Source organism: Protopterus annectens, chromosome 7.part1, assembly GCF_019279795.1.
Source record: "Protopterus annectens isolate FY-2018-M chromosome 7.part1, PAN1.0, whole genome shotgun sequence".
Classification (NCBI taxonomy): domain Eukaryota; kingdom Metazoa; phylum Chordata; order Ceratodontiformes; family Protopteridae; genus Protopterus; species Protopterus annectens.
In genome coordinates, this window is record NC_056740.1 from 4,944,095 (window position 1) to 4,960,923 (window position 16,829).

The 16,829-nt window shown below is 35.2% G+C and overlaps 1 protein-coding gene across 1 annotated transcript in view; it reads right to left on the reverse strand.

Annotated features, from left to right (window-relative positions):
- Positions 1-16,829, reverse strand: part of LOC122807522 (solute carrier family 26 member 6-like) — a 516,873-nt gene that overhangs the window by 148,866 nt on the left and 351,178 nt on the right. The window contains exon 15 of the mRNA XM_044078447.1: positions 1,062-1,172. Within this exon, the coding sequence (XP_043934382.1) occupies positions 1,062-1,172 (111 nt within the window). The remainder of the gene's footprint in view (positions 1-1,061; positions 1,173-16,829) is intronic.

Consider the following 16,829-nt stretch of genomic DNA (forward strand, 5'->3'; position numbering starts at 1 on the left):
ATATTGCAGCAGGAATTATAAGAGACGCATCAACATGTAACATGCTATACACCATGCAGAAGGCAGTAGGACAGTTCAAATTGAAGAAACATTCAGAAGAGCATGCACTAGAGCATGTCACCATCTGGAAACAAATTTTTAGTATAACAGCAGAAAAAAAAGCTTTACAATGTTCCTCTTTCTATTATAAAAGGCCCTATTGGCTTCCCTATACCTAGAGCAAAGAGCAAAGATACCTAAGCTAACTGACCAAACTCTTTCTCTCTCTCTCTCTCTGTTTTTACATAGACACACACACACACACAAACACACACACACACACACACACACACACACACACACACACACACACACACACACACACACACACACACTCACTGAAATTCAATGCAAAAAGTATTAATCAGCTTAACGTCTGCAACCCTTTGACAGTAGAATTAAGATGTGCTACCTCTCTAAATGTATTAATCCTTATTACAGCTTGCCTATTCTTTCCCTCAATTCTACCCTAAACACCTCTATAATCTAAAAAATGGAAATTATAGAGGCTTATGAGTGCCGATCTTAACAGGCTTATGATATGGTTAAGACACAGATGCCAAAAAATTCACCTCTCGAGCAAAGCTTGCTTAATGTATGGCTGTATCTGTTTTAGAGTAATTTGACTTGAGACACACTGAATACTCTTGCAATATTCGAAATAGTTTATAGTCTATAGAAGAATAGCTGACAAAAGCCACAAGTTACAGATGAGCATTTAGTAATGTTACCTTGATGATAGACACAGGGTAGAGATGAGTATTTAGTAATGTTACCAAAGTGTAGAAAAATCTTTTGCGTTGTTCACAGAATGAGGTACATATTTTTAATTTCATACAATAATGGGGTCATTTGTGGATATGTGTTTGTGTTTGTGTGTGTGTGTGTATTTATGTGTGTAATAGCAGCACTAAGTTTTTCCATACTATGACAGCATCACTGAATACTCACACCTTATGCTTGCCATCAGGACACTTATGAAACAAATAAATGACATTGGCAATATAAAGAACTATACATACCCTTTTCTTTTCTTTTTTCTTGCTTTTGTCCCTCAGTTGATTGACTTTTTTTTCCCATTTGGCAGTGGCTTTCCTCTTTGCTGCAATCAGTTTGCTGACATCAATGCTGGTCTGCATTAAAATACGAACAGATTTTAACATAAAATTTCTCTCCATTGCATTAACAATATTATTTGCATACTAGTGGTTAGATTTATTACATATATTTCTTTAAATGTAAGGATACTTAATTGCCAGGATTTCAGTATATATTTACATAAATACACTTAACTTCTATATCCTGAACTTCTGTGTGAAAATGTTTGTTCTTTATTACAACATCCTTTATGAACATTCTAGCTGCTTGAAACGTTGAGATACATTCTTGAAGATAACTCAGAAAATGACACACTGGAACTATAGGATATTTTGTTAATAGAATACATATTCAAAACATTTCCTTATTCTTATTTCACTTATTCGTTAAAAAAAAGCCATCTGGTGATTAAATAAGTGTACATGTTTAATAATACCACATTTCTAGAAGTGTATCAAAGGATACAACTCTAAGAAAGTCTTACTGCATACTACTCCATGTTTTGGAACAATGATGACTGCTCCCATTCTCCATGCACCAGCTGAGCTCTCAACTTTCTGAGGTCATGTAATAAATAGCACTCATGTCTGATATGCACAATAGCACTGACAATGCAAATTTATATCTAATGCATTATGCTTACATTATTTTTCTGTGAATAAACACAATCATATGCCCTATGATGTCTATATATGTATCTCTCTCTCTCTCTCTCTATATATATATATATATATATATATATATATATATACATACACACACACACACACACACACACAAACACACATGCTCACACAAATATATATATATATATATATATAGATAGATAGATATGTGTGTGTGTGTGTGTGTGTGTGTGTGTGTGTGTGTGTGTGTGTGTGTGTGTGTGTGTGTGTGTGTGTGTGTGTGTGTGTGTGTGTGTGTGTGTGTGTGTGTGTGTGTGTGTGTGTGTGTGTGTGTGTGTGTGTGTGTGCGCGCAAGTCTGCATGTTTGCGTGTGTGTGTGTGTGTGTGTGTGTGTGTGTGTGTGTGTGTGTGTGTGTGTGTGTGTGTGTGGAGTCAGTGTGCACACGTGTTTATACTGTGGTAGTGTGGCAGTTCACTTTCTATATATAAAAGCATGCATAATGTAAGCAAAGCTAATGTACACTGCATTAGAGCATTACATAAAAATCTGCACCAGCAATGTTAAAATTCAAATACATTCCACTCATGAGCCCTAATTCTTACATCATCACAGAAAACAGATCAATGATGTGGTGCATGGATAACAGAGACAGTTGCAAATGCCCTTATTAGTATACCCATTCAATTACTCCAAATCTTGGAAAATTGCAATTTAAGATTTTTTTGGAATCCTATCCAAGTTTCAGAAAAATGGAGGCTACAATAATACTACATTCAGTAGCAGTGAGAGTGGGAGTGTTGTTATTGCACCTAGAGATAATTTTCTCCAGATCATCTTGAAGATTCTTGCATTGTTAGTAGGAGAAATTACATTCCCCCATTTGCAATCATCTCTGTTTTTTGCTGGTCATAATTCTTCATGTGCATTTATATCTGAAAAAAGGAATCAAATAAGAACGGCCTAAACACTAAGACTTGAGGAACTTATGGTTACACATATAACTTGTTGTTCTTGTCATTTTGTGTACTTCCCTAATCATTTTAATCTATTAAACTAGTTAACTTTTAATGCTGGACTAAATGAGTTTATCTATAATGCTGTAATAAGAAATAATGCTAAATGCCCTTTGGAGATCCAGATATGTAGCTGTGGCTATCATAATAAGCCAAAGTTACCCTTTCAAAAACAATCACGAGATTAAGAAGGAAGTATCTTACTTTAGCAAAATGAGTTTGTTCTAGAACTGTTAGTGAAAAGTCTTCTAAAATAAGTTCAGTTAAGACCTACTTCACAAGTCTGCACTGAACTTTAGTCACACTGTTAGATCTAGAACTGTTAATTTTACATGTAGTCCTCCCTTATGAATGTGGATCGATATTGCCTGTCAGCAGACTTCAGGAGGGCGTTTTGATGTCATAAATTTATTAGTAATATTATAGTAAGGCTGAATATAAAGTAATTAGCACTCTCTGAAAGATATATATCCACAGCAGCCAAGGAAGAAGTAAAAGTCCACAGTGGTATAAAACCATAAAAGTAGAAAAGAAAACCCACTGGAGCCACCATGATCGGTTAAAGCTGTATTTAAAACACAGATAAGTGCTTTTGAGCATTAGCTCTTCATCATATCTAAAAAAACTGTTAAAATCAGTCATATTTAAATAAATAACAACCAATCAGAATCAATAGCAGAACCTACGCCCTTTCAATAAGGGTTTTAAAGGCATACAACCATTAGCCCAGGTGTGTGGTTAGCTTGCAATTCAGCTATCCATCTTAACTCAGTTAATTCAGTGCTATATGCAATGTCCCCTCCCCTCCACCTCTCTTGTTGAATGTATAACACCATAAACTGAAATTTATGCTCTTTGTTTATTTCTATATGCTGATACAAAGCATTACTTCTCAAGCACAATCTGATGTCACTCATATGTTGCAATATACATTGTTTTAACATTCTATTAGTCTTCCCAACATAGAAAACTTGACAGGATGTGCACTCAGCTAAGTAAACCACATTTTTAGTTCTGCAGTCTGCAAATAATTTAGGTATATACTTCGTACTTGACACAGGGTGTACAAAAATGTTGTTTTCTTTAACATATTGACATGCATTGTATTTTCTACATTTAAAAGTTCCCAATTTCTTGCTATGTGCATTGGACATATTAGGAAGTATATTCTTGCATAAAATCTGTTTCAGATTCTTGCTGTTAGTATAAGCAAATCTGGGTTGGGGGTGTACTATTGCTGTCAGTTTATCATCAGTGTGTAAAATCTTTCAATTCTTTTTGATCACCTGGGATATAGCATCAGTGTCACTGTTATAATGGAAATTTATTGTCAGAGGCAAGTTTTTATTCAATTTTTGTTGATTAACAATCGTCCCATTATCAAACTATACAAATTACGTTCAAACTAGGGCTTGCCTTTATTCCTTCTCCAACCTTTGTTCTTAGCTATTGTCCTCTTAATTCTTTGTGCTGGATAGCCACGGCTAGTAAACATGTGCTGCATATTATTTAACTCATTTTCATATATAGCATATTCAGTGCACAGTTTAGATATTCTTAGCCCCGCCCACTCATTACATTATGAAAAATGTGCCTTGGGTGCATGCTGTCATACATTAACATATTCCTCCAGCAACGTTTCCTATATACTCTGGTTTGTAATTTGCCAGTCAAATCTTTATAAATTTTCACATCTAAAAAATCTATTGATTCAGCGAAATGACTAACAGTAAAGCTTAAAAAATCTGTTGTATTTTCCAAATAACTAACGAATGACAATACTTCTTCAGTTGTACCACTCCACAAAATAAATATCTTCTTCTTCTTCTTTCGGCTGCTCCCAGTGGTAAACTTTCAAACTTGCCTTCCAAGGGCAAGTATTAGATAAAACATGGGTAGCCTCCACTGTGCCAACACCAAGTTGGCATATGCATTGGCACAGGGGGTACCCATGGCTACACCATCTCTCTGTCAATAGTATTTATCATAAAACATGAATAAATTATTGCCCAATATCAATTCAAGAAAAACATACCTGTGTAACTTTCTTTACATCAAATGTAGCATGAGATGAAATAAAATCTTTAACAGCTGTGATTCCATAAAAATTCAGAATCACTGTAAATAAATTATTTAAATAACTTTCATAACCAGTTGTAGAGTCAAAAAAGTCACTTAAAGACCTTAAGAAAGAGGTGTCATTATTCACTGCTGGCACACAGGACAACATTACCTTAATTTTTTTCTCCACACATATGGAGAGGAACTCAGTTACCAGCCTCTGCCAGATACTATTGGCCTGTATGGGGGTTTGAGGGGATCCTTGTGGACCTTAGATAGACCTTTCAATACAGGTATAATAGGTTGTTCAACTATCACAAACTTATATATATCTTTAGTTATAGCATTAGATTGAAATAAATCATCTAAGGTGTGCTTCACATGTACAATAAAGTCACTCACTCACTTGATTGCATGTTATATTCTGATAGGCAACATTTTCTCTAAGCATTTTAACATATCCTGTAAGTAATCCCCTCTATCAAGTATCACAATTCCACCTCCCTTATCAGCTGGTCTGATAGTAACATCAAAATTGTTTCTCAAATTATAAGAGCTTTCAGTTCAGACTCAGCTAAATTATAATAACCATGTATTTTCTTAATGAACACTTTTTTAGAGATTTGTTTACAGTGGTTGGGAATATTGATATATCCGAGTATTGGTGTGTAACCTTAGATGTATCAGCTCTCTTTACTGTTATACCCAATCTTGAGGGCATTGAAGCTGTTAGATTAGCCTTCTTGAAGCATAGTTCTTATTCAAAATTAATGGTTATGCTAACTTCTCTTTTATTGGAACCTATCCTTGAGAATAATGTTTTCATGTTTAATGATTGTATCTACTGGCAGAAGGTTGGTGTGGCTATGGGCACAGCATGTGCCAATAGCTACACCCACCTGGTAATGGCTCAGTGGGAGGAGGAATTTGTTTTTGGAGACAATGGGTTAAATGAACATATTAAATTGTATAAGAAATTTATGGATGATATTTTTCTTTTGTGAGGAGGTTCGGTATGTGATTTAAATTGGTTTGTGTTATATTTGAATTCATCTACATCTTATTTGAGGTTTACAGAAAACGTTGCTTTTGATAAAATAGATATTTTCGATATACAAATTGTTAAAAGCAATGATGGTTCTATTGAAACTGCACTTTTTAGAAAAACGTGTCACAGGAACAATCTTTTACACCGGACCAGTATGCACCTCGGACATATTTTTGGCAATATTGTTAGGGAGCAGGTATTTAGGATGTCTAGGCTGCATACCAATGATGTGGCCTTTATTGGAGCAATTAGGCATTTGCAAGATGAACTTAGAACTAGGCGTTATAGTAATAATGAAGGGTCAGTGGACATGTTGCACTTTACCAGTGTACGTAGTGATAGAGCCAAGCCGTTTTATTCCTCTAGTGTAGACGGGAACAATAAGAAAAGGAAGAATGTGATGTCGTGTAGGCCTAGGCGGAATAGGGTCACCCTAACCTATACTAATGATATAAAGAGGACGTGGTATTACTGAGAGCAATTGGCCTATATTGTTAGCTGATGATCAAATCAAAGGACTGCTTGGCCCAAATCCATCCTTTAGGTTCAAGAATAGATGTACCCTGAAAAAAGAATTGTGCTATAATGTTAATTGGGGTAGACCCCTATTACAGTTGGATAGAAGAGGTACATATGCGTGTAAGAGATGTAGAGCTTGTAGTTCTATATCTGATGAAAAACATTTTTACATCCTACTACTGGGTTCAGGTTTGAACGGAAGTTTTATGCAGACCGTGCCTCTACACATCCTGTTTACCTGGCCTGGTGTAAAGGCTGCTCATGTTTCTATGCAGGGGAAAACTGACCGCTCTTTTAAGGAGCCTATAATGGAGTATCTAGGTTATATATGAAGGCAAGACCCTACTAGTGCACTTTATAAGCATGTTTGTGATAATCCTGGACATATATTTGTTTTTATAGTTTTATAAATAATTAGTGTTGATAAGTGTGGAGGAGATATGTGAAATAAATTGGAATTGACACAGTCTAAATGTATAATTAGGCTAACTGCACATTGAGCACCAAGCTTGAATGGGTGTATACCTTTAAAGCCTATTTTAAAGGCACGTCCTTTATGCCATTAATATTGTTGATTTGATTATTGATTAATTGTCTGCATTATTTAAATAGTAGTTGTGTGGTTTTATTCTATGGTCTGATGAAGTGCAGTGTATCTGTATGAAAGTGATTACCTGTATTTTAATAAATTAATGTTTTTAAGCCGTGCTTGGCTGCCTTATTCTTTTATATTGATTGGCCCAAAGTGCTCAGAGGTATCAAGTTAGGTCACTAACAGTATCCCCAGATTTGTTTACCTAAAGGACACAGTTATCTTCAGACCAAGTATCTAACATGGACACATCACCAAAGAGATGCCCCATTGTGAGTGACACTATATGAAACAAGGATTAAAGGTCTCCACTGCTAAGATAAAGATAAGGTGTAGAGGGTTCCCCTAGCCATCTGAAATGTAATACAATACCAGTCATTTGTGACATCTTGAGACAGACGTTTAGAACACAATGGCTGACAAAGTTATCTAAAACATCTCATAGAAACGTCTACAAAAGGGGGTTAAACTGTTTATTAAAATCTATGAAAACAGATGATCTAGGTACTTTCTCTATGCAGTAAAACTGCAGCATATTATAGAACAATCTACCTTGTCTGGTTTAACCTGGATGATCCTTAACAAATTTTTCTAGCCATCCAATAAGCACCATAGCTAGGATTTTTATTTAAGAAAGTAGCAGAGAGAGCTGATATGATAATTAGAAGGAAAACTAGCATTTTTACCTCTCTTCTGGAATAACATTATGGAAACCACACACATGGATCTTCCCATGATGAAGGCTTCCCTGTGCAACCTTAGCAATATCTCCCTATCGCTTTCTTAAAAGTCTTATGAGTCAATAGAGAGGCCACTTTCAGGGTGTTTACAGCTTGATAGACCTCACTGATAATTATTCAGTGCTTTGGAAGCTCCCAGTTATTCTGCTGAACAGACTATAATGATTCTCCCAGCATCAAGTCTCCCTGCATGAATCTGTTCATATGAGGCATATTTGATATAAGCATTTAATTCTTCCCGGCAACAGTGACTTACCTACATCTATGTATTTTTGTCAACAGTTTCTGAAACTTTAAATACTTCACCCCCTCCCCAAAACAAAATGCTGAGCTTCTCCTTTCTCAATATTATCACTTTTATAAGGGTCTACACTTCCTTTTAAAAATCCATCAGGGTGGCATGTAGTCTTGTGCTCCAGCATTCTCCCTCATATATCATCCCCTCTAGTCTAAATTCATCCTCTAAACAAGTAACTATTTCACTAGTAGAGGCTAATCTGCATTTTTCTAACAAAATAATCAGACAAGAAACCAGAAATTATTAGGTCTCCCTTCTCATAGTGTTATCTCAAAAACGTTCCTACTCTAATCCATTCCTTACAAACTATGTTATTCTTTTTCAGCAACAAAGGACCTAAACATCAGGAGAGTCATTGTCTCTTCTAAACCAGTCTGCTTAGCTGTATTAGAAGCATGATATGATCCACCAGAGCTGAAGGCAGAGCTGCTACTGCACCTGCCATCTCCACAATGGCTATGCTAGACAAATACTCTTCCATATGGTCACCAAACCAGAAGTAGGTGTGGTATAAGAAAAGTCCCTTTTCTGCTGGTCAAATATGCACCATGATTAAAACTAGCTCAAAGATTCATTACATATCTGTGGATTTCTTTCGTCAATGGCCTATGCTGAGGTAATCTTCCATTTCCATTGGGAATATTTTGCTAGACACAGGCACTGCACTACAATGAAATTTCTCCTGTGATAAGACAATGTGTCTTCTTCCCATTTGATAAGCCAACTTGAGAAGTTGAAACACATACATGTATCTACCTCAACATAAATTTTTTCAACAGAGTACTACAAAACACCACCTCCTGGCCTTTCCAAAACTTCATGCAGCTTTGGGCATGAACACCTCATTTGGCAGCAGACACTACAAAAATGAACCTCAGCCCTTCCACAGTTTCAATGCCTCTACTAGCCCTGGTTTTTGAAGCTGAATTACTTGTAATAAAAAAAAATCAACTTTCCTTTGTTTAAGCATATCAAAAATCATTCTCCCTTTAATATAGATAGTAAGACCTTTCACTTTTGTGGTTATCTTTTACATTTTTTCACATAACCTATTTTGTTGCAAATATCACATTCCCAATTAATTTCTGTTTTACACAAACAATAGCATATATCATTTCCTTCTGCCCCAAATCGCTGTAAATCAACCCTTCTCACGTCCTCATCTCCATACCATTCATTTTACTATATAACTGCCATCAAATCTCAAACTACCATGCACACCTATTCCATCCCCTTGCCTCAGTGAAAGGTACCACAGCCTAATATGATAACAAATCAGCTTCTCTTAATCCCTGGCTTTCCATCTGAGTCTGTAAATCTCAAAGTTCCCTTAGTGAGTCCTCATTCATCACATCGTCAAGATATCAAAATAATTTTTCCTCTCCTACCAAGCCTTTCCCAAAACGTTTGCTTTATTTGACTATCTGTCAACCCATACAAACTTCTCCCAGTTCTAACACCATCCTACAGCTCCCTCCCATATAATCCCTTTTGGCTTATTCATATCTCCCCCTACCTTACTTACCCAAATATTACCCCCACAACCTATTTGTTCCCTCTCCCAGTGCACCCACCTCAGTGAATTATTGTTAATTCTCTTGGTCTGCTTAGCTATATTCACAACTGTGACATGTCTCTTTAAATTAGGCATACTTCACTCTCCTTCACCCTATCAGCTCCTCTCCCCCTCCTTACTAATCTCACTCCCTTTCCCTTCCCACACAAACCTATCACATGCCTTCTGCAATTCTGACACACTCTTATCCTATAGAATAGCATTCACATGACAAAACAAATATAACACCAGAAGAGGAATCAGAACCCTCACTCACTGAATCTTTCCCCTGAAGAACCAAACCTCCAAGACCACTTGTCTAATGGCAATCCCATCTTTTCCCTTAAATCTTTTTTAACTGTAGGAAATACTCTAGTTTCCAAATACTTCTTTCCATTCATGCAACTGGAAGGCTGATACCTTGAGTATGACTCCCTCTAACTATTATTGTCAACATTTTGAGAATTATAGCATGGCATAGTGCAGAGTCATTACCAAGGTCTTTAGACAACTCCAGGACTCCAAGCAACATTGCCTCAACATCACCCAGCAGTAATATAAAATCTTCAGTGAAGAAATTAATGACAGTAATACTTCTCTTCTTTTCTATACGTCCCTACCCCCCTAGAATTTTCTGACCTGCTCTGCCAAATATTCCATTTTCAATAAAAATAAAGTTAGTGAAAATGGGTAAATCTGTTATGTAAACCTCTTTAAGAAAACTCTCTCCAATGTCTCATATGGACCCTAATCTGTAAATCTGGCTTTCCATATGCAGCCTTAACCTGTCATTCCTGTGCTCTTCCTATCACTATCATCAACATCATCAGTGAGAATCCCCACTATAATTCATCCTGGTTCAATTAACCAAATTTTACAGCCCATATCATCATGGCCATTAATAATTTGAGAGCATTTCTCCTGTTTAGCTACTTAATTCTGTAATGCATATTCTTAACTTCCCTGCAATAGTTTTAAGAGATCAACTAGATCAACAACAATGATCATTAACAAAAACTACTTATGCACATTAATATTACCACATTTTCAAAAGTCACAGTGAACTCCCTTAAATCATATACTCTACAAACTCTCTCTTAAGCTAAAACGTATTGCTAATTACATGTCCATTATGCACCAATTTTTTATAAAATCAATGTGTAAAAAACATTTTTCAAACAGAACATGAAAGAGAAAAAATACATGAAGTCTATATACGGGTGGTCCAAAATTTTCAAAAGTCACAATGAACTGCCTTAAATCATACACTCTACAAACTCTCTCCTACTACTAATCTAAAAACTTATTACTAATCACATATCCATTATGCACCAATTCATATAAAATTATTGTGTAAACACATTTTCCAAAAAGAACATAAAAGAGAAAAAATATGTGGAGTCTATGTATGGGTGGTCCCGCCCTTCATGATAAATGCTTTTGCTTTCTATATTTTAATGTGGTAAGCTATTACAGTAGTTTTGATGGGGTTCCTATTAGAATGCTGAAAGCTTAAAACAGCGAACGACCTACGGGTCAGAAAAGCCAGATCTCAATCTGCTTTTTTGTGAGATCGTGGTACAGTGAGGATTGGAATATTTGCCCTTTCCTCACTGTAGTGGGATCTCGGAGTTGGTATATATATTTTTAGTGGGAGGTGTGAGGGGTGCAGCCCCCCACAATAGCATGTTTGAGGTCCTGAATTTTTGACCGTAAGGTCGTTCACATTTTTAGATTTTCGTTTATGTAATATAGACCCGTTTTAATGTACTATAGTGGTCATAGAAAATTTTTTATAATACCTATTGGTGTTGAATTCAGATATATCTGCTGTTTTGAAATGTGTTGTCTTGTGATATAAGACATTTTGGTACTGATTAATTACATGTGCAGTAAATGAAACACAATTTATCATAGCTGGGCTTTAAGGAAGATTATATATAATTCATATCCTTCATGTGTGTCTTTATGATGATGGTTCTTTATCTGTTATATATGAGTATTTGTTCAGCGATATTTATCATAAGACTTCATCTGAACAAGTAGATTAAATTACTGATGTTCTTAAATTCAATTAAATAAATTATGATGGCTGAAAAGCATTAAACTCTAAGAAACTGAAAATATGTGTAAATCCATGTAATACTCAAAGTAGCATAAACAGTTATTGGTGAATGCCTGCAGAATAATGTCAGCAATTAGATGTCAATAGAAAAACCTGCATGTAAAATGTGTAAAGAATATAGCAATGATATGTTAATTCTTGGAGTAGACAAACAATTTTATCATTCTCTACTGAGAAAGAATTCATGGTGCTGTACATGTTATGTTAAAATATCTAGTCAGGGCATTATTTTTGTTGCATATTTGTGACAATCAATGCTCCCACTCTATCTAAACTATGGAAAAGCTAGACATGATTCATAACTTTTACATGTGTTTTTTTAAAAGTGGATCTTACTGTTTTAAAATGCTTAGCTTTAATAAATATTTTATATTGACATACTTATTAATATCTTTGGAATGAACTATTAAAGTCGTATTTACCAATTTAATTATTTGCATCCAAGAAAGTATTAAAATGGTCTCTTCCTTTGTCTAAACCTACTCAATCATTTATAAAACAAAATCAAATTGCTTAAAGATTACATACTTCCAGCTGTGTTTAAAATATGATACTGTTGATACTCCCAGCTTTTTAAAGACTGACATCCTCATCTGCTATACATCATGTCCTATTCCTTTGGTTTATGTATTTAGTTTTACATTAGGTTGTAGGCATGACATGGATCAATGGCATCCATTGGAATTATTTATTTATTCTTCTCTTAATAGATTGTTTGAAGCCAAAAAATATTGATTGTCAAATAAGACTTCTAGTGAATCACAACCTAGAACTTAATACTCATGTCAATATAAAGTGTTTGCTGAATGCAGCAAGGATCAGAATCCTTGAACTAGATTTGCTGAAAACATCTTGTCGAAAAAAAAAAACACTTTTTTGTATTTTTGCTGTGTGGTAAGCCCCCAACCCCCTGAATGTATATATACCAACTCCGCAGTCACATCAACTCAAATAAGGGGGAAACTGGCACAAAAGGGAATAATTTCTGGCATAACTTATTGACACTGACTTCGTATGGGGCAACTGTAATCGATAGTGGATTGAAGCTCAGACAATTAATGTTTAAAGTTCAAACCTCATCCACCAGTAGAATAATTATTTATTACAGCTAAGTTTGTTAAAGTACCACTATTGTAGAACCACACTTGAGGTCTTTGAATTACATCTAATCTTCCTTAGAGACCTATTATGATTAATTGCATGTCATTACTAGACATGTAATTAAGCTGAACCAGAATTTCATATTTCACAGGACATTACATTTCACAACAGCAAAATTTCCAAGGTCACAGACACATAAAAATATTTTTGCAGGAGGTAACTACTCCTGTACCCCCTGATATGGGGGCAGTGTCCCACCCACAGCTATCTTAAACATAGCTTCTCTGAGGCTCCACGAGCTTGGAAAAGAGGGAGAAGGTGAAAAACAAAACCTTCTCCATGGTACTTCTGTGCATTTCATCAACATGTCAGTCACATAGATGACCCAGACTTTTTGAATTAACTTTAAATACTAAATGTAGTATTCATAGAGGGTGAATGGGCTTCCAGAAATGACATGCAGAATGTAATGGTCTGATAAAGTTTCTTGCTAAGTAGTCATTAACTCATAAGAAACTGTAAAAATACTATTTTTTAAGTCAAAATAAGTCAAAATACATGCCTTACAATACCATCTTTGTGCTACACTGAAATCCTGAAGAGATGGTAGCATAACAAGCCTTAGGCATAGGCCATCTAGCTGGCTGCCTAGGGAGCCAGTATAGAAGAGTCAATGTTTTCAGTATTTATGTATTTATTTATTTATTTATTTTTGTAGTAGAGAAATGGTTTCTTTAAAATATGTTGAATGAATACAGGAAAAACTGAAGAATAAGACAAACTGTGAGAAAAAGGAAGAAAAAAGTACAGGATGGAGACACCGGGTGGTGTGTGTGTGTGTGTGTGTGTGTGTGTGTGTGTGTGTGTGTGTGTGTGTGTGTGTCTGTGTGTGTGTGTGTGTGTGTATACGTGTGTGTGCGTGTGTGCGTGCATGTACGCGTGTGCGCGTGTGTGTGTGCGTGTGTGCGTGTGTGTGTGTGTACATGTGGGTGTGTGCGGGTGCGTGTGTGTGTGTGGGGGCGCGTTGTGGAGCCCCTTTGCTTAAGGCATCAGTTGAACAAAATCCAGCCCTGGTTGGTAGAAAATTTAGATGTGTTTGGTGGTAGAGCAATTTTTTTAGAGCCCCAAAGCATGTAGAATAAAATAATGGTCTACAATAATACTTTACTTAAGTTTGTATTGCATTGGAAGAGAATATATTGTGCATTTTATCTGACAAAATAAACATTTCTTTACTTTCCAACATGACACTGGAAAAACAACATCAAATAGACCAAGTAAAATAGTTTTGAATGGTGAACAAATCTGTCATTGTGCTGCAATGAAATTTCTAAGGGTACATAGTAGTCTTAGGTGTGCTTTGTGGCTAAACAACCAGTTGTCAGTGTTTAAAAGTTTCTGAATGATTTTTCCTTTCTTTCTTTCAAGCTTTATTTTTATTTATCCTTTGTTGACTGTGTTAGTCCCACTAGGTTAGTAATCTCTTTTTTTGGGGAGACATCTAGTGGAAATTTAATGAGGGTATTGGGGAACTTCTAGTGCCCTTTTCAATAGATGCTGTGGGATCTTTTATACCCACCTGAGTTGCTAGCAGCTCAGGCAGATGAAGCCTTGGTTTAAGGTTTCATCAGAAGGATGAGAAGGTTAAAATGTTATGCAAGCTGAGGCAGAACCTTTCCTATAGAGCCAAATGATGATTTGGATCAACTTTGCAGTTTCAGTCAAATAGTTTGCATTAAGCAAAAATATTATACATATATAAATATATATATATATATATATATATATATATATATATATATATATATATATATATATATATATATAGGGTTTAAATACAACAACAGCAATCCCACGGCTCAGGATAAAGCTCTCACTCAACATAAAAATGAATCTAGTGAAAAGATGAAGAGTGAGAACAAACAATGGCACCAGGTTCCAAATAAAATCAAAGTAGAAATCTTTATTGCAGTACATAAGTGCTTTCACAGTTATGAACTAGTGCTTCCTCAGATGTTAAAATGGTGTTAGAAAACCACCATTTAAATACCTGTAACATCATTTCCTGTGTTCAAGATGGTATATAACAATTTTTTGGACACGTAAAATATATATAAGTCAGTGCATCAATATGAACCTAAATATATATACATACATAAAAGTATATATAAACATATATATATATATATATATATATATATATATATATATATATATATATATAGTTCCCCTTCATATGATCGAATTTCTCTAAACTTGAAAGTCATAAACTTGAAACCAGAATCTTAAATTTAGAGAAACTCGAACATATGAAAGGGACAAAAAAAAAAATTAACACCTTTCAAATGTTTTCGCAGGCCTGCACCCCCCACACACCCCCTACTTAAATACACCTACACCACGACAGCACTATAGTAAAGGAAATGGAAATTCTCCCATTCCACACTATACGCGAAAGCGCAAAACGGAAGATTTTCCATTCCTCCACTATAGTGCGGTCATGGAACATTCACATTTAAACTGCTAGGGTACAGGGGGACCTGGCCCCCTGCAATAAGGTAAGTTAACATTTTATTTTTTTAAACCTATTAAACCTTGGGGAACCATATATATATATATATATATATATATATATATATATATATATATATATATATATGTATATATACATAAGTATAAAAATTATATATATAAAAAACATGTATGTATATGCAATGTTTTGTTGCCCTTTTAAATATAAATACCAGCATAAATTCTCTACGTAGTGGTCTAGCCTTAAGGGTGGGTGTCATTGGTACTTTGTCATTTACACCTGAAGCCATTGCTTGTCCCATTCTTCTTTTTTTCACTGGATATTTGTAGGGTTTCCCTGCCCCAAAAAGTTTAAAAATCACTGGTTTACTCAGCTTTACTGCAGGTTTTACTACTTAAGTTTTATTGTTGAACAGTTACTTCAGAATGTGTTCACTCATAGTTCTTAATATTAAAGTGAGCACATGCTATTTTTTGTAAAAGTGTCTGCAGAGTCCAATTGTGTTTTAGTCATGTGACCTATTTTATTGTATTTAAATGTATCAGATTTTATACTGATAGCTCTCATGAAGTCTCACAGTAAAGAAAAATGAAAGTGTTAACATAATACAGTTTTAAGCATTTTGACTTGAATAGTATTCTGTTCTGTTTGGTTAAATATTTGACACAGCACCACATGTACTGTTAAGTCAACATTAATGATTAATGTCAAACCACAGTGACTTTGTACTGAGTTAATATATTTAGCCAAGTTTCAGTTACTATATAGCTGTCAATATTCTGAATACAGTGAGATTGCCCGATGTTGTTTGAGATGTCCTGCATTTAACAAGGCTACCTTTATCTTAGTTATTGATGGATCATTGCTGCCTCATTTTTAGGTGGAATATGTGCAGGTCTAAAAAAATAGTATGCGTACAGAAAACTTTCTGTACACTACTTGAACTTTGTAAGGTGGCCGGTATAACCCAGACACTGCTAAAAAAGCAGGTTGGTTTCACGTTTCATGTCAGGCTGACATATCCTGAACCCCCTGCTTATGTTACCAATTCTTAATCATAAACTGAAAGTCAGGGTTTTAGGTTCAAATCCAGGTGCAGTTCAAGGAGATGGCAGAATTTCATTAAAGACATGGCTTGCCTGTTCATCAAGAATAATGGATAGTTCTGCCCATATTTTTGTTATAATGGTGAATACTGACCTCGTCTGACCCTCACGCCAGCTATGACAATGCCATATTTGTCCTGGTTCTGTTTAGTTTGTTTGCTAGCCATGCCCCCTACCTTTGCTTTTTGATGAGCAAGTTCCTTACAAAGAGCAATGAGGTATGTCTGTTTTAAAGAATTACATTAGCAATCACTAATATGCTTACCACTAGTCTTGGAAAAAAGTAAATTTATTAGAATCACCTCCCAATATCAATATTTCTGTATTCACAAACTTGTGCAAAGACCTAGTACAAGGACTATACAACTACCTTG